The sequence below is a fragment of the Arvicanthis niloticus genome, chromosome 9, assembly GCF_011762505.2.
Source record: "Arvicanthis niloticus isolate mArvNil1 chromosome 9, mArvNil1.pat.X, whole genome shotgun sequence".
Lineage (NCBI taxonomy): Eukaryota > Metazoa > Chordata > Mammalia > Rodentia > Muridae > Arvicanthis > Arvicanthis niloticus.
The window spans coordinates 60,501,323-60,529,066 of NC_047666.1; the positions used below are offsets into that span (position 1 = coordinate 60,501,323).

Below are 27,744 nucleotides of genomic sequence, written 5' to 3' on the forward strand. Positions count from 1 at the left end.
GTGATTTAGACCCTGGGGAGCTCTGGTTGGCTGGCACTGTTGCTCTCCTCTTGGGGCCACCAACCCTTTCAGCTCCTTCAGTCCTCTAACTTCTCCATTGGGAACCCTTGATCAGATCAATGGGTAGCTGAGAGCATCCGCCTCTGGATATGTCAGACTCTGGCAGACCTCCGAGGAGACAGCTACATCAGGCTCCTGTCAGCATGCACTTCCTGACATCCATATAGGCGTCTATCTTTGGTGACTGCACATGGGACGGATACCAAGGTAGAGTGGTCTCCAGACGGCTCTTAATCACTGAGCCATCCGTCCAACCCAGACAGGAACAATTTAAAGGAGGACGCATTTGTTTTAGCTCATGGACTCAGAGATTTCAATCTACAGTCTTTTTGTTCCATTCATCCGGAATGCACGTCACTTCCCCTGGCTTTCTGCATGGGTTTGTTGGGCTACTGCCTTCGCCCACTAAGCAATCTCCCCGCCCCCTCTTTTGTTTGATTGGTTGTTTGTGACAGAGTCTAGATAGGTAGTCCAATGGCTGGCCTCCAACTCATGCTCCTTCTGCTTCAGCCTCCTAAGTATTGAGACCAGAGGGTGTACTACCCGCCTTGTAGGAAACCTTCTGCAAAAACAACTGATGATGCACAGCTGCGATGGCTTTCAAGCTATCAGCGCCGGACGACAGTCAAGAAACTGCTCAACGCCTGAAGAGAGTCTGTGGCACGAAGCAGCCAGAAAGGGACAGGTATAGGATCTAAGACAGAGCTAACTGAAGAGAGAGGACACAAAGGCTGAGTTCGAGATCCCAGTTGGACAGATGGATGGATAAAAGACAAAAAACGTTGAGATCCAAAGTCTTCCAGGACAACATAGTGAGTTGGAAGCTTGTTGAGACCCTGGCTCAAAGGAGAAACAAAACAAAGCAAGAAAATCCTGTTTGACTCTAATGAGGTAGAAACCCCTGATCACCACATGCACTAACGTTCTTTCTTCATTTTTCTCACAAACTCCAGTGGGTACCGGGGGCCAAACACCATAAACATACTAACAATTGTTGGATGGTTCTTTTGCTGGAGGTTTTTATTTATTTATTTTTGTTCATGTGTAGACATAGGGCTGTTGAGACCGCTCAGGGGAGATAATTTGCTTTTTTGAACTCACAATCTTCATTCAGTCCTCAGAATGGCTAATAGGAGAGAAAAAAAAAAAACTTAAAAGTTATCTTCTGACCTTCACAGGAGTGTCACCATATGCACACATAACCCCCTCAACACATACAATAATAATAGTAAAGAAATACTTTTTTGTGGGTTTTTTTGTTGTTGTTGTTGGTTTTTTTTGTTTTGTTTTGTTTTGGGTTTTTTTGTTGTTTTTTGTTTTTTGGGGTTTTTTTTTTTTTTTTTTTTTTTTTTTTTTTTTTTTTGGAGACAGGGTTTCTCTGTGTAGCCCTGGCTGTCCTGGAACTCACTCTGTAGACCAGGCTGGCCTCGAACTCAGAAATCCACCTGCCTCTGCCTCCCAAGTGCTGGGATTAAAGGCGTGTGCCACCATTGCCCGGCCAAGAAATAAAATTTTTAAAATTAAAATGTATAGGTAGACTTCATTAGAAGTTAATAAGGTCTAAGCTTTTAATACCCAGGGACTGCTGTATGCCACAATAGCCTTTGGAAGGTCAGGCAGGCAAATGACTGAACTGGTCTGAGTGACTGTATTATGTAAGCTGGCAAGGTGTTGGCTGTTGGCCTCTGGCATACCTGGAAGAATTTAGCACACTGAATTTCTACATGGTGAGGCTGGCTTCAAACTTAATGTGTAGTTCTAAATGACTTGACCTTGTGATTCTCCTGCCTCCACCACTCAAATTGCTGGGATTACAGGAATGCACCACTTTACCTGACTCTTCAACGTCTACATTCTTGATTGGGGCAGGGGTGGGGGCAAGAAGGCATTAGATAAGTTCTCACTGTGTAATTCTAGGTTGACCTGGGTCTTACAATGTAGACCAGGCTAGCCTTGCACTCGGAGAGATCTGGTGCCTCTGCCTCCCAAGTGCTGATAATACAGGAGTGAATAACCATTCCTGGCTCAATTTCTAGATTCTCTGTTTTTCTGGATGTTCTTGGAATTAAACCAATGGCCTCGTGTGTAACTAGAATGCTACCCATGAGTGACAGCCCCAGCTCAATGTTTAGATTCTTCATGGGCTCACTCTTTGGTGGGTCATCAATGCTTGCGGTCAAGACAGTACACATACAAGGAGTCATCTTGTCTATCCCCAACTCCCAGAAGTCATTTCAACCCTGTAGCCCAAAGGAGGTGGGGTGGTATCCTTTGGTAATGGCAGTTCTGAAGAGTAATTGTGAAAAACGTGAATTGAGGTTGTTTTCTTCTTAAGATGTTCAAACAGGGTGGAAGTCCCTGAAACAAAGAAAATTTTATTTTATCCTCAGTAATAATTAACGCTAGTATTACTGTGAACAAGTATAATGACGTTTTTCTTCGGTAGTGTGACTGACCTCTGCCACAGTGGGAAACAGGACTCCCTGCAACACTGAGGCTGGGGTAAGTATAGCCAGAATAGCAACAATAAAGACACAATGGAATCACCCTGTGTCCCAGACACATCTTATATACGTCTGACCTTTTCCTCCCCATACTTGCTTCCCACTACAGAAATCTTTCTTGTGATTTTTTTGGTGATGGTGGTACAGATTTTGGAGACACGGTCTAGATTTATAGTCCAGGCTGCCCTTGAACTCAGAATCCTCTTGATTCGGCCTCCTGAGTGCTGGGATTTCAGGTATGTGTCACCATGCCTGGCTTCAGAATATTTTGCTCTCTCTCTCTCTCTCTCTCTCTCTCTCTCTCTCTCTCTCTCTCTCTCTCTCTCTGAGCAGTCAGTGCTCTTAACTGCTGAGCTATCTCTCCAGCCCCTTGTTTTCTCTTTTTTAAAATGAGTTAACTAGTTAAATAACTAAATATTTGAATAATTTTTACTTCTGTAAGTAACCATTTCCCCATAATTCTGTAAGTAGCCCCAACAAAACTCATTGTTCACCCAGGGGTAATAAAAGAATAAATGACAAAAAAAAAAAAAAAAAAAGCCATGAGAGTATGTGGGAAAATCCTCAGAAGCACAGAGGATTCTTCTCTGTGTGTCAAAACTGTCTCTTAAGTAACTTAAAAGAAAAGGGGGGCGGCGTGATGGAGGCAATTAGGGATGTGGGGGTTGCGCACCTTTGTCCCAGTTCTTGGGAGGAGAGGCAGACAGATCTCTGTGAGTTCCAGGCTAGCCAAGGTTATATAGTGAGACCCTGTCTCAAAAACAAAGCAAGCAAACAAAGAGGGTCTGGAGAGACAGTCCAGGGGTTAAGGACACTGTGATGATTTGAATGACATATCCACCACCATGGGTGTGTATTTGAACACTTGGTGTCTGGTTGGTGCCCTGGAGGTGATGAAACTTTTAGGACATAAAGCTCTGCTGGAGGAAGTATATCACCGGGGGCAGGGTTGAGAGTTTATAGCACCACCCCTCCCCAAGTCCCTGTTAGCTGTCCCTGTAGGGCTGAGATATAATCTACACGCTACCATGCCTTCCCCGACATTGTGTATGCACTCTACCTTAGGATCTGTAAACCAAAGCCTTCCTTCTATCAGCAGCTCTTGGTCAGGATGTTTTATCTCGGCAGCTGTGATACAAAGTATTAACTAATACAAGTAATGGATACAAATGCAGGCTGCTCTTGAACCCAGAGTTCAGTTCCCAGCATCCACCTCTAACTCCAGTTCCAGGGGATCCTCTGCAAGCACCTCCACATCCATTCATAAACACACAGAGACAGGTTAAAAGAAGAGGAGGAGGAACTTACTAGGGAGGCAGGCATGGTAGGGCAAGACCTAATCCTAGGGTTCAGAAGGTGGGGACAGGAGACTCGGGAATTCAGGAGTATCCCAACTACATAGTAAGTTCAAGGACAGCCTAGACTATATAAGACCCTGTCTCAAAACAGAAACAAATGAACAGCCAAAGATACCTACTAAAATGATCGAGTAGAGTTCCAGTACGTAGATCCTCACCCACAGATGGGGGTATCTTGGCCACTGAGCTTCATTCGAAGGGGAGTAGTTGACAAAATTCCTCCAGCAGTAACAAGACTCTAAGGAAACACAGAATTTGGTTTCTTTAACAAATACAACGGTAAATGGCTTAAAATGACCTGGGCATAATGCCTGCAGTCCAAGCTTTTCAGGAGGCTGAAGCGGGAAAACTGCAAATTCAAGACCAGCCTGCTGTACATGACAAAATCCAAGGTAGCCACTTAATAGCCTTGCCTCAAATAAAAACTAAAGAGAGCAAGGATGTAGCTCAATAGTAGAGAGTCTCCCAGGTACGCTTAGCATGTACAGGGCTTTGGCTTCAATTCTGGATAGCAACAACCACAGAGCATGCGCTGTACGTAAAGGCTCTCCTATTGGCTACTAGAGGTGGTCTTGGTCGGTAAGAAGTTAAGGTGACTGGGAGGCAGAGGTACCTAGAGTAGGTGGGGTTGCCATTATCCAACCTTCCCTTGCTGGGAAGGTCCTTCCTCCCCCACTTTATGTTGGACTTTCGCCTCTGGGAATCCCAGCATCACCAGCCTGTGCCGTCTGCCCCCTTTGCCACCACCACTCTCTCAGGAGCATTTTGCTTTTACCTTGCTCCGTCATGATCTGGATAGTCACACCGCTGCTAATAAGATCCCTGAGTCCTTGCCGGTTTCGCTGATCCGCGTGGTGATAAAGTCGTGCTACATAAATAAACAGAGTTATGTGGGGGTGTCGTCTCAAAAATTCAGTAATGGCTTTGGAGCACTCCCCACAGGGACTCCAGGACAGGAACCAGGTAATGGAGCATCTGGTGTTCGGACGAAAGAATCTTTCTCTAGTAAATTTTTCAATGAAGTTTATTTCAGTATGTTTGCTGGTGTTTTGGCTCGTGTGTCGCCAGATGCTGTGCCTCCCGCCCCAGTTGATCTCATACAGCAGACAGGTCTCTTTCCGAAGTTCCCGAGGGTCAAAGAAGACTTCAAATTCATGGGGCTCAATTCTTCTCCTGAAACAAAAAGACTTCCATGCAATCTAAGAAACTTAAAGAACTTTTCTCATACTTTTGGGGGGTTTTTTTGTTTTTTTGGTTTTTTTTTTTTTGTTTTGTTTTTTTTAAGATCTTACATATTCCAGGCTTGTTAGAAGCTTGATACAGAGCTGAAGATGACCTTGATCTTTCTTTTTTATTTTTATTTTAGTGTGTGTTCGTGTGTGTGTGTGTGTGTGTGTGAGAGAGAGAGAGAGAGAGAGAGAGAGAGATGGATTCATACGTTTGCATGTACATGTACACAATCACTTGCTAATGTGTACACATACATATAGAAGCTAGAGGTCAATGTTGGGTGTCTTCTCTATCATTCTCCACCACCTTATTTTTCAAAGCAGAGTCTCTCGATGAACCTCATTGGCCAATAAGTTTCCTGGAGCCATGTGACTCTGTCTTTACAGTGTAAACAAGCCACTAGGCCTGACTCACATGTGGATGCTGGCAACTCAAAAGCGTTGAACCCAATGAGCCGTCTTCCTGGCCAGACCGTAAACACTGATGTCCCTGCTATCCCTGCTTCCACCCAAAGGACTGGAATTAGCAGTGTGTGGGAACCTGGGGTTTCATGTGGTCCTGCTCCACCAACTGAGCTACCTCTCCACCCCTCTCTTTTAAATATTTATCTTTCAAATTGCCAGGTATGGCAGCACACACATAATCTCAGCACTAAGGAGGCAGAGACAGGAGGGTGACACGTTTGAGAGAAGCCTGGGTTCCCTAGCAAGACTCTGTCTCAGCACTTTACTGGGTGACAATCCCCTTTGTAGCATGATGCCGTAGGTGTTTTTAGTCCTAATTGTCCCGCTGGTACCTGAACTATCACATTAGAAGATCCATCTAGTGGGCATGGTGGTACACACAGCGCTAGAAGTCTAAACAGGCGGGCCTCCGATTCCAAGTGAATCTGTGCTACAGCATGAGACTCTGACTCAAAGAGGCTGAACAAAGCAGGAGAAAAATGTAGAAGAAACAGCATGGGAGAAGCTGGGGGGAGGAGAGAAGCCAGGGGGGAGGAGTTGGGGGAGAAGCTGGGTGGATTTAATCAAAACAGATTAAACACATGTACAGAATTCTCAAACAGCAACATTTTCCAAAGCTGAACAAAGAAATAGGTCCTATATTCACTTCCCAGCACCCTTATGGCAGCTCACAACTATCCATATCTCCAGTGCCAAGGGATCCCACACCCTCTTCAGACCTCTGCAGGTACTACACACACACACACACACACACACACACACACAGAGGCATGCGAGCATGCACATATACAGTCACACAGATACAAGCACATACACATTAATAATAAATATTTACGCCGGGCGGTGGTGGTGCACGCCTTTAATCCCAGCACTTGGGAGGCAGAGGCAGGCGGATTTCTGAGTTCGAGGCCAGCCTGGTCTACAGAGTGAGTTCCAGGACAGCCAGGGCTACACAGAGAAACCCTGTCTCGAAAAACCAAAATAATAATAATAAATATTTACAGGCACTTGCCTTTAAACCCATCACTCAGGAGGCACAAGTAAGTGGATCTCAGTGAATTCAAGAGATCAGCCTGGTCTATATATACAGGGCTATATATACAGGGCTACGAGAAGGAGGAGAGGAGGAGGGGAAGGAGGAGAAAGAAGAGTTAATTCAGTTAGTCAATCACCTGGCTGAGGGATCGCCCCCCTTGGGAGGGCAGGACTACATTAAACTATGCCGAAGGGATAGGAGGAGTAATTATTCCTCTAATGAGATTATGTCATTTTCCTTCTGGAATTCCTGCCCCTGTGCAGTTGCTCCGAGATGTCAAGAGGTTCTGTTGGGTCAGTCTGCCTTTCTGAGTCCTTGTGCTGCTTTGCTCCATAGCAAAGACCATGCTGGGAGTTTGCTCTGGGGTGTAGACTGGAGGATGAAGCCTCTACCTCACTGCTGAATAGTTTTGTTTGGTTTTGTTTGTTTGTTTGTTTGTTTGTTTGTTTTCCTGACTGGCTGGGCTGAGAGCTGGCAGGAAAGGGTGAGCGTGTTGTCAGCATAGGGTATTTACCACGTACAGATGCAGCTGGTTTTCAAGTGCTATGGAAAACATAACAAGGACCCCTGTGGAGCTGGGTTTGGGAAGTGACAAAGTTTTGGGGATTTTCAGAACTATGGTGCTTGTCAAGGAATTAAAATGCTCCAGGGCAGAGATGGTGGCAGGGTTCTCCTTTAATCCTAAACAGTAGACACTGGAGGAGCTCTGAGTTAGAGGGTAGCCCAGTCTACAGAGTTCCAGGACAGCCAGAGCTACACAGGAAACCCTGTTTTGTAAAGCCAAAAATGTAATAATGATGATGATGATAATAACAACGATGACATTAATAATAACAAATTAATATTAATTAATTTTATTAACATTTATTATAGTCATTCTATAATTAATACTATTAATATTAATTAAATTAATTACAAACATTGTTAATTATATGTCTATATACAATATTTATATATAATAAATTACTATTATCATTATTATTGTTGTTGTTGTTGTTATTATTATTAGCTCCTGGAAGTTCAAAAAATAGAAATGGAACATGGGAATGACCATCTTCCACAAACACAAGCTGTGGAGGAGGCTTGTTGACACATAGGTTAAGTCCGGGGAAGGAACTCACTTCTAATAAAGGGAAGAGGGCAGAGTTTACTGCTGCTCCACTCCTCCCTTGATTTCGAAGGCTCTCTAGTCACTCCATTTCGTTACAGTACTAATAATTGTAAATATATTCAATCCTGACTGGGGAAGACTTCGGCTTTCTTCTCTTCTGCCTTTTCTTTCAGATGTGGTCTGAGCCTCAGCATGCTTTCCCTAGGATGGTAGACTGGGCTCCTTCTCTCCAGCTCCCTCATACAACGTGTGGCTGCTTGTCCACCCTGTGGCTGACCTCCAGGCTGACTTAACTCAAATCACATAACCGTTCTCTTTCTCTTCTCTGTCTTCCCTTCTGGGCAGCTGCAGAGATTTATAGCTTGTCTGTCCTAAGGTTTTTCTTTTTAAACTCTCATGAAATTGTGCTTGTATGTTTTTTTCTGACCATGTCTTAAATTCTTTTATTAACAAGACTATGAACCTTTTAAGAGGAGACCTGGATTCCCCCATTAACACGCGGTGACTCTGGAAGGACTCCCCGAGGTTTCCACTAATGTTGTGAAGTTGTCTTTGCTTTGAGTTTGATAGATGGGTCTGTGTTTTGGAATGTATCGCTGCCTGCAAGCTGAACAGTGCTCCCATCGTGGCTTCAGCTGTGCTAGGGTCTGGGGGCCTGTTACAGTAACAGTGATTTAAACATAAACAAAAAGCCATAGGAGCTAAACCCAATCACAGGAATCACAGAAATTAAGCTGAGGAAGCAGGAAAAGATGAAGAATGGTAGGTAACCTAGTGAAACAAACAAAAAATTCCAAAGCTGTATGTCCCGCCCCGCCCCCTTATCCCAGCTCCACTACAGTCTGAACCGCATGGAGTCAGAATCCAGAGTGAGAACACAACTTCAGATCCCAAGGATGTATCAGCAAAACTAAAACAAGCCCATTAATACTGACCAAGGGACGTCTGGGAGCTGGAGAGATGGCTCAGCAGTTAAAAGCACTGGCTGCTCTTACAAAGGACCTGGGTTCAGTTCCCAGAACCCACCTGGAGGCTCAGAACCATCTGTAACTCCAGATCCCCAGGATCAGACACCCTCTCCTGACCTCATCCAGCACTTGGCATTCACCTAGTGCATGCACACAGACTTACTTGTGAGCAAAACATTCACACTCTAAAAGACAAAAAAAGTCTGCTGAAGTCATTTCTAAGTGATGTATAAAAATCCAGTTTTTCTGAGACCAACAAATTAATCTTTTCAAAAAGAGCCTTCAGCAGGAGGCAGCAGACAAGGGCTTTAAAATACAGGTGGGAAAGCACAAAATTCTAAGGACTTAATCCTTAGCCCTAGCCCCTTAGAACTAACACAGGGCATGCCAGAGTGACTTGGCACAGAGATTCATGTTCCCTTGAGAATGGCACATTCAAAAAAAAAAAAAAAAAGAAAGAAAGAAAGAAAGAAAGAAAGAAAAGAAAAGAAAAGAAAAGAAAAGAAAAGAAAAAGACACGTCAGGTTTGAAAGCCCCCTACTGGAGTTGTGGGGACCAGGAAAAAGCAAATGTGCCCATACATGATAGATAACAGGCTTCTTGAAAAATGGTTGGAGAAAACAGTGGTCTGCCATGGATTTAAGCCTTTAGACACAGCTCTGGCTTCTATTTATCAGCTTGACAGAAGATAAATAGGTATAGATGATAGATAGATAGATAGATAGATAGATAGATAGATAGATAGATAGATAGATAGATAGATAGATAGATGCATGAATGCATAAACGCATAGCTCTGCCAGGATTTTCCATAAACTTTTGAAGAAGAGCACGGCAGAGAGTGGGCAGAGTCTGGAGAGATGCTCTGGACCAGCACACAGTGGTTGGTAAAGCATCAGCACTTTGGGCATTGATTCACACTAGAGTGAGATTTGTGTGGAGGTGACATGGGGAATCCCAATGCAAGGACCTGGCTCTGAGCCCTGCTTTTTAAACTTTTACCACCAATCCCTTTCACACAAAGAAATTCCTGTTTGTTTTATTCAGTGGGCCACAGTGTAGCTGGTTTCTAAGTTGCAAAACAAAATAAATTTAGCAGTGATAATGTATCTGGTTACACTGTTACAAGTGTTTATTTTTCTTAAAGAGAAGGAAGAAAAGAAAGAAAAAAACCTCAACAGATTCTTAAAATGCACAATGGCAGATTAAAAAAGAAAGAAAGAAAATGGTTAAGACATGTTCATGTTTACTTCTGTGCAACTGTGTGTCACCAGGAAACAACTTTCCACTTGACAGAGGCACAATGATATACATGTCTCAGCATGTCTCATTCTCTAAAGACACTGACAGAAAAAAAAAAAAGAGAGAGAGAGAGAGATGTGGGACTTACTGGCCAGGGCTTGCTCAGGAGCACTGTTAAAGATCACTCTGACTGGAGCATGGGACTTCCGGCACAGCACACCTGAGCATGCCTGTCAAAGCCAGATATCCAGAATAATGTTTGTATAAAAAGCATTATTTTAAAAAATTATGTGGAGCCAGGCATGGTGGCGCACACCTTTAATCCAGCACTCAGGAGGCAAAGGCAGGCAGATCTCTGTGAGTTTGGGGCCAGCCTGGTCTACAGAGAATGTTCCAGAACAGCCAGGCTTACATAGAGAGACCCTGTCTTGAAAAAATAAACTAAACTTTAAAAGTATGTAAAAAGCAAATAAGCTCATGCATACACACACACATACATACACACACATACACACACACATACATACACACACAGACACACACACAGACACACACACACATACACACACATACACACACACATACACACACACATACATACACACATACACACACATACACACACACATACACACACATACACACATACACACACACACATACACACACACATACGTACACACATACATACACACACACACATACACACACACACACACACATACATACACACACACACACATACACACACATACATACACACACACATACACACACACATACACACACATACACACACACATACACACACACACACACACATACACACACACACACACACACTCGTGTGTATGATCTTTTAAATTCTCTAGTTTTCTTTTTACAGTGGTCTAAGTATTCTCAGTTCCCCTCACAACTGCCTGAGATCCTTTTGGAAAGAAGAGACAGAGCTTTGAGAAGTCTCTCCAGATCCACCATTTGCCCAAACCAGGAAGTCAGAAGTCAAAGCAGAAGCCAAGGATGTCTGGGGTACGATGCTGTTGAACTCTGTAGTTTCTGTGGCATTAGATCCAGGAACTGACAAACATGTAGTCTTGGATCAGAACCAGGTCCTTAGACAAGCCACACAAGGAATTTTTACAGGACCCTGGGTACATTCATATATAAGATGTACAGTCTATTTAGATGATAAAGAAATGCATTTTAAACCAATTTTAGTATATAAACATGTGTGCATATACATATATATACATATATATAATTTTACCATTTAATAAAGACAAAAGCAAATTTGCATGCTATCGATAGCCCTGTAATTCTTTTGTGTTTGTTTAATTTAACATTTTAAAATTTTTAGTTACATATGAGTGCACTATCCGCATGACAGAAGAGAGCATCATATCCCATCATAGATAATGCTGGAAATTGAACTCAGAACCTCTGGAAGAACAACCAGTACTCTTAACCCCTGAGCCATCTCTCCAGACCCCCAGTCCTGTAATTCTTAAATGTCCATTTCCGTGATTGAATTGGGAGAACCCATGCCTGTCTTACCTCAAAGTGGGATCGACAGCTACAGGGCCTGTAAACCAAGAGATGATTTTGTCAAATAACACCCAAGTTCACAGTGAACTGCCATGAAATCATGTTCTAGTCTCCCAGACCTACAAGTCATATGGGAAAATGAATGTAGGAGCCAGCACAGTGGGGCACAGCCTCCTTCCCAGCACAGGACAGTCTGGCATGAGGAAACACAGGTTCCAGTTCTGCCTAGCCTATACTTTTGAGATCTGTCCTCAAAAGAAAAAAAAGCCTATTTTAATCAATTTAATGGGAAAGTGACTTCTCAAAGGATCTGAGAGGTACAGTTTGTAAATTATGAAATATAGATTATGTATATTGTATTCCTGTATCTCATTCTACCCAAAACATGTTAGCTAGCAACATGGCATATTCAGTGGTCACTGGATGAACTTTAGCCTACTGCCATCATGTCCTGTTTTCTCCTCTATGTTTTTTTGAAGTTTGTTTTGGGGTAATGTACGAGCTGGACATACCGCATCCAAGATTAGAGTCTATTTTCAGGTTTAGTTTTCTAAAAGACCAGAGAGACCCTCAGTCCATACAGGCTGCGCCTCCTTTCCTATAGCCGTAATGATAGCAATGGTGACTAATACTTTATAACTGTAAACCTTTTTCAGAATTCTATAAAACTTGGGTTTACAGTTTTGCTTTTAAAACAAACCAATGTCTAATTTCCCAGGTGTTTATACTTCCAGCCTATAGACACAGAATAATCTACAGTTATTAACAGTGACGATGAGATGGGGTGCAGTCAAGATGGTGTTGTTAAGATGCAGTGTTAGTGGTCAGTGGGTTATCAAACAGGTAAGATGGGGTGTCCCCTACAGTGTTAGTGGTCACTAGGGTATTTGCCATTTTTCCTTTTCTGTCATTACTTATTGGTAAACTGTCTCCTGTGCTGCTTCCTGTATATTCTCCAATTTTTTCAGAGCTGGAGATTTTAAGGATAAAAGTGGGGTTTCCACAGCATCACCGTGGTTTCATCTTCCACAGACAGCTGTCCTTGTTCTGGAAGGACTTCCCAAAACACCAACCTCACTTCTGCCGGATGTAAACTGTTGAAACCCGGTGCTTTTGCTCCTCGCAATTTTGATCCTTTTCTTGTGGCTTTGGCATCTGACTTCTTATTACCAGAACCTTAGAGTCTCTTTGACTCTAGCGTACAGAAGGAAGGGTTCATTCTTTCCCAGATGGCTTAACCATTGCCTGGGCTTATGTTTGCTTGTTTGTGTCCAGCCCCAAACCAATTAAATAGCAGGCAAATGTGTCCAGAGCACTATTTCAGTCATATCTCTATGCTTCAGATATTCTCAAGATTATCCTCAGCTACACAGTGTGTTAAAGGCCAGCCTGGGCTACATGAGAACTTGTCTCAACAATAAGTAATACAGTAATACAATAGTAGTAGCAATCGTAACAAAAACAATTTTAGAAGTTGAATGCAATCTACCTCATCTGAAATCATTTCCTTCCAAAGCTAGGCATGTTTTCCATCCTGTAATTTTTTTTTTTTTTTTTTTGTATTCCACCTCTAAAATGCATGTACCACCCAGTCTGTTGTATATTGTGCTGGGATTTGAACCCAGGAACCCTGCATGCTGGTCACATCTATACAAACTGAGCCATATTACCCAGGCCGTTTGTTTGTTTAAGAGTAAGATCTCATATTATAGCCTAAGCTGGTCTGAAACTTATTATGTTGCCCAGAATAGCTTCAAATTCCTTGTAAGCCTTCTGTTTCAGCCTCCAGACTATTTAGATAACAGGTAGAAATAGCCACATCTGATTAATATTAATTAATCATTGACTAGTCAGTCAACTAGCATATAAACCATTATTACTACTTCTGTTTTATCTTAGTAGTTTCAAGTTACAGTTTTACATTTTTTCAGTGGGGGTGGGGTAGGGCTGAGCAGGACTGAGATTGAACACGCTAGGCAAGCTCTCTACCACGGGGCTGTACTTTTACTCTTCCTACTTAAAGCTTTTTAAATTGTGAGTGTGTGTGGTGATATGTATGTATGTATGTATGTGTGTATGTATGTATATATGTATGCATGTATGTGTGTGTATGTGTGTGTGATGTGTGTGGTGTGTGTGTGTGTGCCTGTGTGTTCATGTGTGCAGGTACCTGTGGAGGCCAGAGGAGGACACTGGAACCCTTGGAGCTGAAGTTCCAGGCCTTTGTGAGCGGCCTCATGTGGATGCTGGGAATCAGACAAGAACACGAGTCTCTTGAGTGCTGAGCCATCCCTCCAGCTCTCTGACCTTTTCTAAGGAAGGGTCTTGCTAAGTTACCTAACTTGAACTTACCTTATAGTCCACAAAGACCTTTAACTTGTAATTCTCCTGCCTCAGCCTCCCAAGTAGCTAGAATTACAGGCTTACGTCACCAGACCCAACTAACTTAATTTTTTCTTATTGCCATGAAACCAACACTGACTTAGCATTATTTGTCAAAATCATTAGGAGCTATAAATACTTCCTCAGAACAGTAATTCGTCTTATGAACAGTATTAATTATTAATTATACCAGGGAAGTTGGAAAGCACCCAGAGACCCAGGCACAAGCAGGTCAGACTCATTACAACTGACGCACTCTTCAAGACCACGGACCCAAGCTAAGTGTGGCAGCAGGCACTTGGATTCCCAGACACTCAAGTGGTTAAATGAAGCAGGAGGGTAACCTGGGGCCAGAAGTTGGGGGCCAGCCTGGGGTAGCATGACAAACTGTAGAGTAAGAAGCAAAGTAAAGAGGAAAAATCAACTAAACACTTGCCAGTGTCCCTTTACCTGTCTCAGAACTCATCCTGCTATGCCTCTGGACCGCTTCCTCCCTCGGGAGGGAGCTTATGCTGCAGCGATGGCAGAACCTCAGGAGCTTATGCTGCAGCGATGGCTTCTGCCAGCTGGGTGCCGGACTTTGTTTCCTCAGGTGTGCCCACAGCCACCTGCAGGGACACAGAATGACTCATTCCTGAGCGTCAGTAGCAACTTGATATCTGTACTATGTAAATGAAGAAGGAAGTGGCATCTGGATTTTTGTCCTCCCACAGAACCATCAATTCTGCACAATAGACCATTGATGATATTAAATTCCAAAGTTCTCCTAGGGACATCTAAATTTAGAAAGCTTTCTCCTTCCTGCAAGCTCAAGTGAGAGTGGGAGGGAAGCCAGTACAGAGTCAGGGAGGATGAAGCTGCTCCTATAACTAAGAAGACCTCAGTGTGACCCGGTGAGACTGCTAGGGTTTTACCTGTTACTCCCTCTCATTTGCCCTTTGCTCCATATGCCTATTAGAAAAAGGAGGGGCAGCTTAAGATGCAAAAGCAGGACCTTGGCCTTTGAGTCAGATAGCTAGTGTGCAGTTCTGGCACTCTCTGCCTTGTGAAGGGAAGGTTAACTGTATGACTAAGTCTAATCTCTGCTTTAGAGAAAATATTAATAGGCTATACTCCTCTACAGCAATCCTCTGTTGCCAGAACTTCGGGTCAAGTTCAGGCTACCAATTCCTTTAGGCTCAGCATCATCCCTCAAACTTGAGGTCACTCTCTCAAGGCCTAAGTCTCCCACTTGGATCTTCTCCCTAGATTCTGTTGCTGGGATAAAGACCAAGACCAAACACAAACTTCTTTGGCTTCCATTTCCATGGTACACTCCATCACTGAGGAAAGTCCAGGCAGGCTCTCAAGCAAGAACCCGAAGGCAAGACCTGAAGCAGAGGCCATGGAAGAATGCTGCTTACTGGCTTGCTCTCCCTGACGTGTGCAGCCTGCTTTGTAATATACACCAGGACCACCTGCTCAACGGTGGCACCGCTCACAGTGGTCTGAGCCCCCCCACATCAATCACCAATCAAAAAAATGACTACAGACTTACTTACCTACAAACCAATTCAACAGGGCATTTTCTCAAGTGAGGTTCCCTCTCTCTGGCTTGTGTTTTTCTTCTGTCCCAGAATTTCTACCTCCTAGCATAATCTCTGCTTTCTTAGGTCTGCCCACTCTACGGCTTGAAGACCAGCAAGGATGACCTCCACACAGACACCCTTAACAGTCTTGACCCCCGGTAAAACTAGGAAGCAAATGCATCATAAGTGCCCATCCTAAGGTGTAAAATATCGTATGAAGACAGAGGTTATTAAGAATTTGTTGAGGGCTGTCCAAGAAAAGTTTCTTCCTCCTGGTCAACAGAATAAAATCTGAGTTCTGCCTGGGTGGAGACCAGACATTCAGGTCTGACTCAAAGATTAGAACATTACTCCAGCAGGGCCTATCAATCACCTGACAAGGAAAGCACTCCACAAGTAAGCTGACTCACTCAAAGGCATGCCGGAGGTGTGAGGAATGACCACTGCCTTCATGAGCCCCTAGAAGTTGTTCCCCTGATGCAATTGCTTGTAGACCTTCATGACTAAGCCTGCTTGCCTTTTCTGAGTTCTAACTCAGAAAGCATAACTTTATTTTCCTTTTTCTCTCTTTCCATCTCTCTGACCAAAATTCTGTGTATACTTTTCTTGATACTTTGGACATTCATTTATTCTCTTTCTCTCTCTCTCTCTCTCTCTCTCTCTCTCTCTCTCTCTCTCTCTCTCTCTCTCTCTGTGTGTGTGTGTGTGACTGTACTTGTTTTCTCGGACACTAACTCAAAAGTCAAAAAAGTCGTGGTTTTCTCTCCTCCTCTCAGCCGGCTCCCTTCTCCAGGAAGTTGCCATGACACGTGACTTTACCTGAGCCATAGCTTTCTTTCTAACTCTAATACAGTACTGGCTGCTCTACCATAGGACTGGAATTCCTAGCACCCACGTCAGGTAGCGCACAACCACGTGTAACTTCAACCCTAGGGGCTCTGATGCCCTCTTTTGGCCTCCACAGGTACTGCACATTTGTGCACATGTATACACACATGCATACACACATAAATAAAAATAAATCTTTTTTTAAAATAACCTTCAAGCATCCTGAATCTTAGCTAGTTGGTTGGTTAGTTAGTTAGTTAGTTAGTTAGTTTGGTTTGGGGGGGGGGGAACAGAGTCTCTTTATGTAGTCCTGGCTGTCCTGTAACTCCCTATGTAGATAAGGCTAGCCCAAAATCACAGAGCTCCTCCTGCCTCTACCTCCAAATACTGGGATTAAAGCTGCTCGCCACCATGGCCATCTTATGAATCCTTTAGAAATCAGTGTGTTAATGAGACTAAGAACTCACAACAAGGAACCCCAACTCCTCCATAACACTCTCGTTCTCTCTAAATATGTACCTGCCATACAGCTGCTCAAAGAGTTCCACTGCCTGCTTTCTAAGTTAGGAAGTTGGCTAAGAGAGATGGCTCAGTGATTAAGAGCACTGGTACCCCTTCCCGAGGTCCTGGATTCAATTCCTAGCACCCACCAGGGCAGTTCATAATCATGTGTAACTATTTCCCAGGTTACCTTCCTAACCTCCATGGGTGCCAGACAGACACACATGTAGTGCACAGACAGAGCTATGTATTTTTTAAAGAAATAAGCAAAGAGTTAATTCAGCAAGCATGAGCTCCTCTTATCCTCATCTCTCCACCTGGCGGCTGCTGAGATCTCTAGCTTGCCTGGGGTGTAACTCTTCTCTTAAACTATTAAAATTATCCTTGAAGAGAAGATGAAGGAGAGGAGAAGCTAGGTGATGAGAGAGAGAAAGAGAGAGGGGGCATGGAGGCAGATGTTCACAGGTCTCCACCAGTCAAAGATAGTTTTTATATCTAGGTTGGGTATTGGGTTACGCTTCTCATTGAGCATTATCAAACTTATAAATCCTTTGATTAACACTTAAAAAATTGTATAAAAGCAAAAGGGAAAGGGGGCATGGGACATGGGTTTTCTAGGGAGGGGAAATGGGGAAAGGGGATGGCATCTTAAATATAAATAAAATATTAAATAAAAAAAATCATCCTTGAGTTTCCTGCTTTATTTTATTAAAATTCTTTTTCTGTCTTTAAGACTACTGTGAAAGGTACCCTTGTTTTCTCCAGTAATGGCATGAATATCATCCACTATGCTATCTAGGTGATGATTTAAACCCCTCTCTTATTTGGTACATCCTCCACTGTGAATGTCAAAATTTATTGTACGCATTGTCTTTAGGGTAGAAGCTCATTGTGTAGCACAAGTTAGCATCAAATTCTTGCCAATCCTCCTGCCTCAGCCTTGAGTGTTGGGATAACTTGTATGACCCTCTATATTTGGGGGACATTTTTTTTTTTTACTAATACTTGGTCATTGTAAGTAATGTTCCAAGCATTGTTCTTACACATCCATCTCTAGATAATGACTCCTTTAGGATAAAGTCCTAGAGAGGGGGTTAGAGGTAATAAGACATTAGTAACTCTTTTTAAAGACAGAATTTCATTACCCCTGGTTAGCCTCCAACTCTCTCAGTAACCATGATGACCTAGAACTTCTGATCATTCAGTCTTCCACCTCTGGATCCCTGACTCTACAGCTGTGTGCCACCATGCCTAGTGTGTGTGGTCTTGGAAACGGAACCAGGTCTTTCTGCCTGATAGGCAAACACTCTGTCAATGGAGCGTCCTTGCCAGCTCTTAACATGGGTGTTAGCCGGGGCCTAAGCAACAGCTTTGAGCCTGGGTGAAGACAACATAGCAGACGACACTCCTGCCCTGCCTACCTTCCTTTAGATTGTTCAGCTGCTATGGCCAGCTGGACCCGGAAAGCAAGGATCATTTTGGTACCACAGAATCAATCTTGAATTCCCTTTCCTTAAGAGATATCTTCACTAAAAAATCCAGACACGCTCACTGTCTTGACCAGATCTGAGGTTTACTGTGGTTCTCAAGCTCAGGTAGGATGGTTAGTCAGTTTTTAAACACAGTAAATTTTTTTGAACATGCTATTGATAAGTAAAATAAACCAAGGAAGAGGACGTGATACTTCAAGAGTGGCAGACTGACATCAGTCAGGATAAATAATTAGTCATGGCTCATTCTGGAAAATACAGTTTTCCCTGGATTCATGCTTCTCTGGTGCCCTTGGGTACTTTACCCACATGTTCTAGAATCAGCTCTCTTTCCACTCCTTTAGATATAATCTTATGTTCTGGAGATAGATAGACAGACAGACAGACAAATAGATTAAGTTGTTTTATCTTATGTGTATATGCATTATGTTTTTCCTGGTGCCTGGGTAGGTTGAAAGGCATAAGATCCCTTGAAATTGGAGCTACAGATGGCTCTGAACTCCATAAGGTGCTGGGACCTTAACCCAGCCCTCTGTAAGAGCAGCCAGTGTTCTTAACTAACCAGCCCCACCTCTGCTTCTATCATAATGTCAAGGGCCAGGAACTGTAGCTCAGTTTAGGAAGAATGCTTGCCTAGCAAGCACAAAGCTCTGGGTTTGAGTCCTGGCACATGGTATCTTCCATCAGAGGTACACAGGACTCTATCTCAAAACAAACAAAACCCTATAATTTCAAATTCTGGGAACACATTGTTGGTCTAGAACAATATGGTCCAAACAAGCTTATGCCTCGACTTACACCTCCAGGCCTGGTTGGATGCTCCTCGCTGCGTCAACGTGGCTGGTAGCAACGGCAGCATCAGGGGCATGTGTGTGTTGGAACTTACACAGTCACTCACAACCTTGCAGAAACGAACAACTCAAGACACATAGATTCACCTGTTTGCAGAGGGACAGTCCCCGGGAAATGACCGAGTAAAACTCATCTTTCTTAGGCAGATGGTGCCTAAAAACTCAGATCCCCACCATCCACCTTTCTGGGGAACTCTTTACTGCAAGACTTGGAGACCCAGAACAGTGTGATGGGGTGGGGGCTGCTGTTTGGTTGTTATTTGTGTGACTGTGATGGGATAGTTGCTGTTCCCTTGTTGCTTGTGGGGGGGGGGGGGGGCGGGAGGTTGACTTTTCTTTCTTGTTTTATTGCTGTTGTTGTTTGTTTCTTTATGGAATGTTTTGGCGGTATTGTTTTGTTTTTGAGATTAACTCTCCGTGTATTTTCTTTCCATGCTGGCTTCAAACTCTAGGGCTCAGGCAGCCCTCCTGAATCCTACCTCAGCCTTCCTAGAAGCTGTAACCAGCTCGATCATCTTTCTTTTAGCCAGCAGAGGGCAGAGAAATCATACAACTAGCTTGAACCAAGCCCCAGTACATACATCCCTGAAAGTCCTCCGATTCTTCTGCATCCTGTTTTTGCTCGCTGGCATTACTGTAGGCTGGAACACCTTACATACAATACACCCTCACATCTTCCTGCGTGAAAATCCCCCACTGCCCCCAATGAACGCCTGTATCAGATTCAGTCTCTCCTATTTCTCACTCGGATTCTACCTATGATAGTTTCAATAACATTCACCTTTCCACGATAGCTTATGATCATTATTTCTCTGAAAGTCTGGACTATTAACCCTTTAGGTGCCGGAAGCTCCCATAACACTCACTATTAATACTTTTTTATTTAATTTTTTAAAAAAAATCTTTAAAAAATTTTTTTAAGTCAGGCATGGTGTCACCACATCATTAATCCCAGCACGAGGAAGGCAGAGTGTCTCAAGCAACAAGGTAGGTACATGTAGTTAGTATAACAAAAGTTATATGTTATGCTGAGGGTCATCACACAAGGTTCATACCCTTTAAGTTCTCAGCTATGGCTCTAAGCCTATCTCCCCGAGGCTGCTTACCTGTGCAAGGTATCTTAGCTGAAGATCGGGTTCAGACTCTCTGAGTCGAGACAAATCAGACAGTAATCTCTGATTTGAGGGTCAGGATGCTCAGGGAGACCCTACAGGCACCAGGCAGATCGAGGTGGCTCCTCTCCAGCGTCTCCAGCAGTCCTGAGAAAGTACAGAGCATGTGTTGCCTTTGCTCTATTTATATATCAAGTGAGCATTCTTAAGAGAGTTGAAGTCCTGTGTCTGGTTATCTTGAGTGAGTGATACCACGGGTTCTGGTTATCTCACACAGCCTTGGGTGGAGTGGTGTTCCTCACTAAGCTATTTTTACATATCTAAACGGCATTTCTTTCTTTCTTTTTCTTTCTTTTTTTTTACTCTGCTCATCACATAGAGACATGTAGATCTCTGTGAGTTAGAGGCCAGCCTGGTCTACATAGTGAGTGAGTTCCAAGATAGCCAGGGTTACCCACAGAAACCCTTCCTCAAAACAACAAGAACAGAAGAAACAACAACAGCAACAAATCTTTAATTGTTTTTAAATCTATGTGTGCATGTACAAGTGCAGGTACTCAAGTGGGTATCCAGCATGCACGTTGAGGTCAGAGAACAAGTTTTAGGAGTCAGTTCTTTTTTCCATCTTGTGGATCTGAGGGATTCTCAGGTGACAAGTGCCCTTGTTCACTGAGCATCTTTCCAACCCTACCTTTTGATTTTTAAAACAGGGTCTCATTCTATACATCAGGGTGGACTTGAATTCATGGTGGTCCTCCTGTCTCAGTCTCCTAAGTGGTTGGGATTACAAATGTAAGCCCTATGCCTGGCTTATCAAAGAATTGTATCTGGGGTTTGAGAATGTAGCTCAATTTGTAGTGCCTGCCTAGGATGCGTAAAGCCTTGGGCGCTGTCTACAGCACCATATAATGTACACATAGTGTTAAGCACCTGTAGTATCAGTACTTGGCAGGATGAGGGGAAAGGATTATAAATTCAAGATCACCATTATCTACATATCAATAAAACTCCAAAGCAAGCCTGGGGTAAATGAAACCCTGTCTCAGGAACAAAGCAAGGGCCATCAGTATGGCTCAGCAGGTTGGCACTGCCAGCCACACCTGATGACTTGAGTCCCACCCATTTCCAAAAAGACCCACTTGTTGGAAGGAGTCTGACCCTCGATAGTTGTCCTCTGACCTTTACACACATGCACGCACACACATAAAAAAAAAAAAAAAAAAAAAAAAAAAAACCCTTAAAAATTCAAACAAAGCTCTTTTTAATTTTAAATACAAGGAAAAGAGGTTGTGAAAGTGCCAGGTTCGGAAGAGTGGAGTGACGAGGGGTCAGAGCATAGTAAGGTGACCAAGCCAAGATAAGGGCAGGAACTGCATCCAGGGCTTTATGCTTGCTCCATATCGCCGAGCTACAAGCCAGCTCCCAAACAGAGTCGTCCCTGAAGCCAGTCAGGGTGACAAGACATTGTTGTGGGAAGACTGCTCTGGTGAATATGGGTTTGAGCCAATAGAAAGCCTTTATTAGTCATCTGGCAAAAATACTGCGTGTTCAAGATCCCAGGGTAGACCTGAGCCTTTCTCAGGGTGAGCTTTCAAGCACAAAAACACGTCCTGGGTTGACATACTTCAGTTAACAAGAACGGTTAGCCAGAAGCAATTACGGAATCCAAAAAGCAAGGTCAGTACATTCAGGGACTTTCCCAGAACAATGGACTTTGTTCTCGTTTTGGCAGGAGGTGCTGCCCATGTGCTGGGCTTTAAGGCCTGAATGTGCTTCTTCCATCACAGAATTAGTCGTGGTAAGGTGTGGCGGCCTGTCACAACATCACCTGGAATCTAGGAAAGAGTGAAGAGTTTCAGGGACATCTGAATAGTTAGAAAAGGAGGGCGGGGCAATCTGGCTAAACCCAGTAGAATGTTTGCCAGGTCAGAAATATCAATTCTACCAGAGACTGCAGTCAAATTCCTGCCCAGTGCTCTGGATGTCAAAGTAGAAAAATCCAATGCTGCTCCGGTCCAATGGGAGTTACAGGGACTCAGGAGACCAGCTGCGTGAAGCAATAGCAGGGACTCTAAGAAGCTTGGGCAAAGGAGTAGAAGAGAGAATACTGTCACATGTAATATTTCTCATCATTTTTTTTCTCCTCTCCATTCCTGACTCAACAAAAATAGTGATAACATCAACAGAGCAAGGACATTGACAATGACAGCTGGTTTTAGCCACGATACCAGGGGCAGATCTTTACAGTCACATGGTCCAGATTCTCTGCTCATAAACAAAGTATTCCTGTGTGTATGACATAAAGGAAGTGCTTTTTAAATAGAGAAGAAAATGACCAGGAAGTAAGGATTTAGGCAGGTGTGGTGGTACATGCTTGCAACTCCAGCAATGGGGCATAGATGCAGGAAGCCAAGGTCTTGCTTGGGCTTCATGGTGTGAGTTCAGCCTGGGCTACATGAGACCCTGTCTCAAAAACTAATAAATAAAATGAGAAGAAAACGCTTGAGCAATCAATCACTAGTGTCCCAACAGTTAAGCCCCATCCCTTTAAAGAATGCCCCATTCCTTTAAAAGAAGGGCTGGAGAAATGGTTCAGGAGCTAAGAGCACTGACTCCTCTTGCAGAGGACCTAGGTTCAGTTCCCACCACTCACGGGGCAGCCCACAACTGTCTGTAACTCCAGTTCCAGGGGATCTGGCCCCTGCGGGCTCCTGCACACATGTGGTACACAAACTCAACCATGCAAACACACATAGCATAAAAATAAATCCTTTAAAATTAAAAACTATGCCCAGCGAGGTGGATGGGATGAGTGGGTACAGGCATTTGCTGGCAAGTCTAAAGATTTGAGTTCTAGCCTAAGGGCCCATGTAGCAGAAGGAGAGAACCCACAGGAGTCCACATCCACAGGACCCAAGAAGGAGGTCAGAGGCATCTTTCTTGTGTGAGTTCCCTTCTTCCACCTCTGGATTCTGGAAACCAAACTCACGTCACTGGACCCAGTAGCAATCACCTCTTACCTACCATATTACCAGCCCATATTGTTGTGCTTTTTGGTTTTTTCCCAGATAGTTGCATGTAGTTCAGACTAGCCTGCAACTCCTGACTTTCTTCTCCACTTCCCAAGTGCTGGTATCACAGGGGTTGGAGGTAGAGGAATACAACCATACCTGGCTCATGATGTCCTTGGAGCTAATATGAAGAATCCAGAAGCAGAACAAAACAACCACGGGCAGTCCTGGAAAGAGGAAAGAACCATTGTCAAGGTCTGAAAACCCAAAACGACCAAGTAGGAACAAGAGTCCACGCAAAGCAAGATCTTTATTTGAATTAGGCAGCAAAAAAAAAAAAACGACCGGTCAGAAACAACAGCAGAGGCTCGGGGGCTGGCTGCATTGTCATTTTAATAAGTATTTAAGCAAATGTCAAAAATATATTGTATGCAGACCACTGCTGGTCGATCAGGGCCACGGAACAGACTCCACCAGAGCTGAACTGCAACCCTGAGCCAGAATGTTGCAATTTTTAGTTCCAAAACCACGAACATCTCTGCCAAGTCATCCTACCAATGAAGACTTAGGGATAGACTCCCCATCCCACCAATCAGATTTAGGGAAGAGAACATGTCTTCGTGATATACCAGTTCCCATAGATAACCAGTTGGTTATTCAACTGTGACATGGACACACTTGCAGGCAATCATGTCTTAACTTGCCAACCAGGATGCCAGTTACCCGAATACATCTCTCTTTCTGCCAAGCAGGGAAGTCTTAGGAACTTAAAACTTTGCTTGATCCCTATTCAAACTGGAAGTCTTATTCAAAATGGCTTCAGGTTGGCTCCTTCTTATACTCCCCCTCCTTGTGTTTGTACATTGTTCGAGTCCTTGATTATCTGTTTCACAGTATAAAGGACTGTGTTGGGTTCTTAGGACCAGGAGCTTAACTGAGATGGAAATCAATGTCCGATGAGGAGCGGGAGGAAAAGGAAGGACAGTGGTCCTGATACAGTAGTAAATACGGTAGTCAGAGAAGGGGCTCAATCAAAGAGATTCTGGGACCAGTTACCAGCCTGTCTCCCCTGCTCCTCCCTATCCAGAAGGTTTCCACTAAGGTGTCTTGGGCTAGCCCAGAGGCATAGAAACAAGTTTACCCCTAAGGAAATTTACTTTTGACTTGTGTCAAGGGGGCAGGAACAATGTACTCTCTTTTATATTTTCAGTCATTAGGGCCCAGGAAGGCTGAAAATGCCAGTCAAATGCTGGACAATGGGGCATTTTTTCAGAAGCATCTGATTAGCAGAAACTCAGGCTGTACTCCTCTGGAGTCCATTTGACCTGTAACAGGTGGATCCAAGTCTCATGCGTTCTTTGATTCCCTGATGCTTATATGGATTTTAAGTTTAAAAGGAGATATATTAGCAATACCGTTGTATTGAAATTCATATTGTAGAAAAATAGTTAACACACGTTTGCAAACAGCAGGAGCAGACTGATGCTTTGTGTCCCAGCACAAACTATAGCTCTAGGCTTAAAAGGCATGAACATTTTTGTTGTTGTTGTTTTTGTTCAGAGAATGAGGTTATGGGTTGGGTAGAGATGTTTTAATCCGATAAAAAAGCATCTTTTAGTTATATCTAGAAGACAATCAGAGAAAACTCAAAATCCTGAGCTGGCGACTGAGTAGTAAGCAGTCAGTGCTCCATCAAACCTTGAAATTCCAAAATCTCAGGGCAATAACAGCACAGAAGGGGAAAGAGATCCAAAACATTCCTCACCCCTACATATTTTACATTGTTTTTGAGATGTTTAGAACTTATTTAAGTTTTTCTATCCTTAGGTTTTTTATGGACTTGGAATTTTTTTTCATTGACTATAGACATAGTAAGTAGTTGTTACTGAGAACAGCCATTGTAAAGTACGTTCTTTTAGTGAAAAGTTGCATCTGAAAACTTTATCCTTTAACACGAAGCCTGTGAGCATGATAAACTTGTTTGCCCACCCCCTTCCCCGGTAGCTTTAATTAATGAACTAATTAATTAACTAACAAGGTGTCTGTAGTCTTGGGGGAAGAAGCTGATTGTTTGCTATTGTCTAACTGGCAAGCAACAGTTAGCTTACCCATCAATGTGATCAGAGAGACCTGAGAAAGATAAACCATGCTCTAAATGGCCTATGTGTCAGTTAAAATGACAGAGACTAGTCCATATTCCATCACCTAGACCATCATCCCAGGCTCCTGTGGTCTCCATGGCAATGGGGACAGAGGTATCAGGACAGCATCAGAGACATTCCTGTGGAGGAGGACTGACATCACCCTGTCTAGGCAAAATGGGGCCATCAACTCTCCAGTGTCCTGCCTGTCCACAGTTTAGATCAGGCCCTAGCAGCAGGCTAGGTGTTGGGGCAGTTACCTCCAGCAGTTAGTGTTGCCACAGTCGGGTAGAGTCCTTTGTTCCTGTGTCCATTGTCTTGAGACAATGGCATCATTGGGCGTCATTACTAGGATCTGAGAATCTCTGTCTGTCATAGTAAGTTAAATACCATATTCAGCAGATCTCTGGCAGGTTTGAGGGCTAGTATCTCTTAAGCACATCTGAATCAAACGGTCCTCATCCATTTTTAATTATTTGCTTTAAGTTTTTTTTAAAAGATTTATTTATTTTTATTTATATGAGTACACTGTAACTGTCTTCAGACACACCAGAAAAGGGCTTCAGATCCCATCACAGATGGTTGTGAGTCACCACATGGTTGCTGGGAATTGAACTCAGGACTTCTGGAGAAGCAGTCAGTGCTCTTAACCACTGAGCCATCTCTCCAGCCCTATTTTCTTTAAGTTATATCTTGTAACATTTTTTTTTTTTTTTTTTTTTTTTTTTTTTTTTTTTTTTTTTTTTGGTTTTTCGAGACAGGGTTTCTCTGTGTAGCCCTGGCTGTCCTGGAACTCACTCTGTAGACCAGGCTGTCCTCGAACTCAGAAATCCGCCTGCCTCTGCCTCCCAAGTGCGCCACCACCGCCCGGCCTTGTAACATATTTTTAAGCCAGTGATTCTTAGGGTTTTTTTTTTAATGCTATAATGCTTTAATATCCAAGTTCTTCACCAGATTGCCTATGGTCATTGTTTTATTGCAGCATAAGACAGAAATTTTTCAGTCTCTGGTGTTAAGCTGTGGTCCTAATTTTTAGTCTTTTATTTACTTATGCATAAAGACCATATACTAATAAAGGCATACAATAAAATATCAGATAAACTTTAAAATGTTTCATAGCTTTATAAATAAAAACATTTTTAAAAGCTGTTTTTTAAATGTCCAGTTTTTAATTTTTTGTAAAATTCCAAAATTTTCATTAAAGTGATTTAAAATTTCTCAATTGTGTGTTTTTTGTAAAACAAAGTACCATTTTTTAAAGAGTGAAGACATGGAGCACAACCATAATTCTTAGAAGGCAAAACCAAAAATTTTAAAAAGATTTTATGTATATGAGTATATTGTAGCTGTCTTCAGACACACCAGAAGAGGGCATCAGATCCATTACAGATGGTTGTGAGCCACCATGTGGTTGCTGGGAATTGAACTCAGGACCTCTGGAAGAGCAGTCAGTGCTCTTAACCACTGAGCCATCTCTCCAGCCCCCAAAACCAAATTTTAACAGTGTAAACAACTTAGTGTTTTATTACAAATGGGTTAGTTATTATGTTATTATTATAAGTGGGTTATTTTTATGTTACAAAGTTTAGCTGCCAAGAAAAGTTCTTTTTTTATATAAGATTTATTTATTTTATTATATATGTGAGTACACTGTTGCTGTCTTCAGACATACTAGAAGAGAGCACCAGATCATCTTTACAGATGGTTGTGAGCCACCATGTGGTTGCTGGGATTTGAACTCAGGACCTCTAGGAAGAGCAGTCAGTGCTCTTAACCACTAAGCCATCTCTCCAGCCCTGAAAAGTTCTTGTATGAGAACACATGAAGGTGCAGCTTTAATACCTCCTTTTTTTTTTTTTTTTTTTTTTTTTGATAACCTGGTTTTTAAGATAGAGCAGAAATTATATAAAAATCTTATTCCAATTTGAAAGTGTATTTGGATACCTGTTTCCTTGGCTGGCTCATGTCATGTGTTGCTGCCCAGAATGGCCCCAACCCTGAGTTTTAAGTTAACTTTTTGGTACAGATATTATACATTTTTAATCATACCCCAATAACTTATAAGCCAATGATCTATAACCAATACATATAGAACATAGTACATTCATACATTATATATTTAAGACCAGTCAAAAACACACATGCAGTGGCCACATACGTTTATACATTCAAAACAGACAAAACTTTTCTTACTTCTTCCTGACCTAATTTCAAGAAAGGAGCGCCTTGCTGCCTGCAGGATCCAATTCTCATGGGTACAGAGCAGAAACCGGCTTCCTGACCAGAGAAAGCTGGAGAGCTGCAGGTTCTGCTTTAAGAGCAGTTGTACAGATCAGGCGGCTG

At 43.0% G+C, this 27,744-nt stretch overlaps 1 protein-coding gene across 4 annotated transcripts; it reads right to left on the reverse strand.

The window, feature by feature from the left end:
* Nucleotides 1–1,059: 1,059 nt before the first annotated feature.
* Apobec1 (apolipoprotein B mRNA editing enzyme catalytic subunit 1) lies at nucleotides 1,060–27,744 on the reverse strand. 4 transcript variants are annotated; one of them, XM_076940526.1, is made up of 8 exons: nucleotides 27,606–27,744; nucleotides 23,420–23,487; nucleotides 20,244–20,396; nucleotides 14,350–14,507; nucleotides 11,527–11,554; nucleotides 4,698–5,095; nucleotides 4,038–4,160; nucleotides 1,060–2,418 (listed from the first exon to the last, which is right to left on the reverse strand). In XM_076940526.1, the coding sequence occupies exons 4-8, from the start codon at nucleotides 14,363–14,365 to the stop codon at nucleotides 2,270–2,272; spliced, it is 714 nt and encodes a 237-aa protein (XP_076796641.1). In that variant the 5' UTR covers nucleotides 14,366–14,507; nucleotides 20,244–20,396; nucleotides 23,420–23,487; nucleotides 27,606–27,744; the 3' UTR covers nucleotides 1,060–2,269. The 4 variants fall into 4 exon arrangements, with proteins under 4 accessions (XP_076796641.1, XP_076796642.1, XP_076796640.1 ...); XM_076940527.1 differs by having other exon boundaries at nucleotides 1,060–1,186; nucleotides 4,042–4,160; nucleotides 27,595–27,735; XM_076940525.1 differs by having other exon boundaries at nucleotides 27,595–27,735.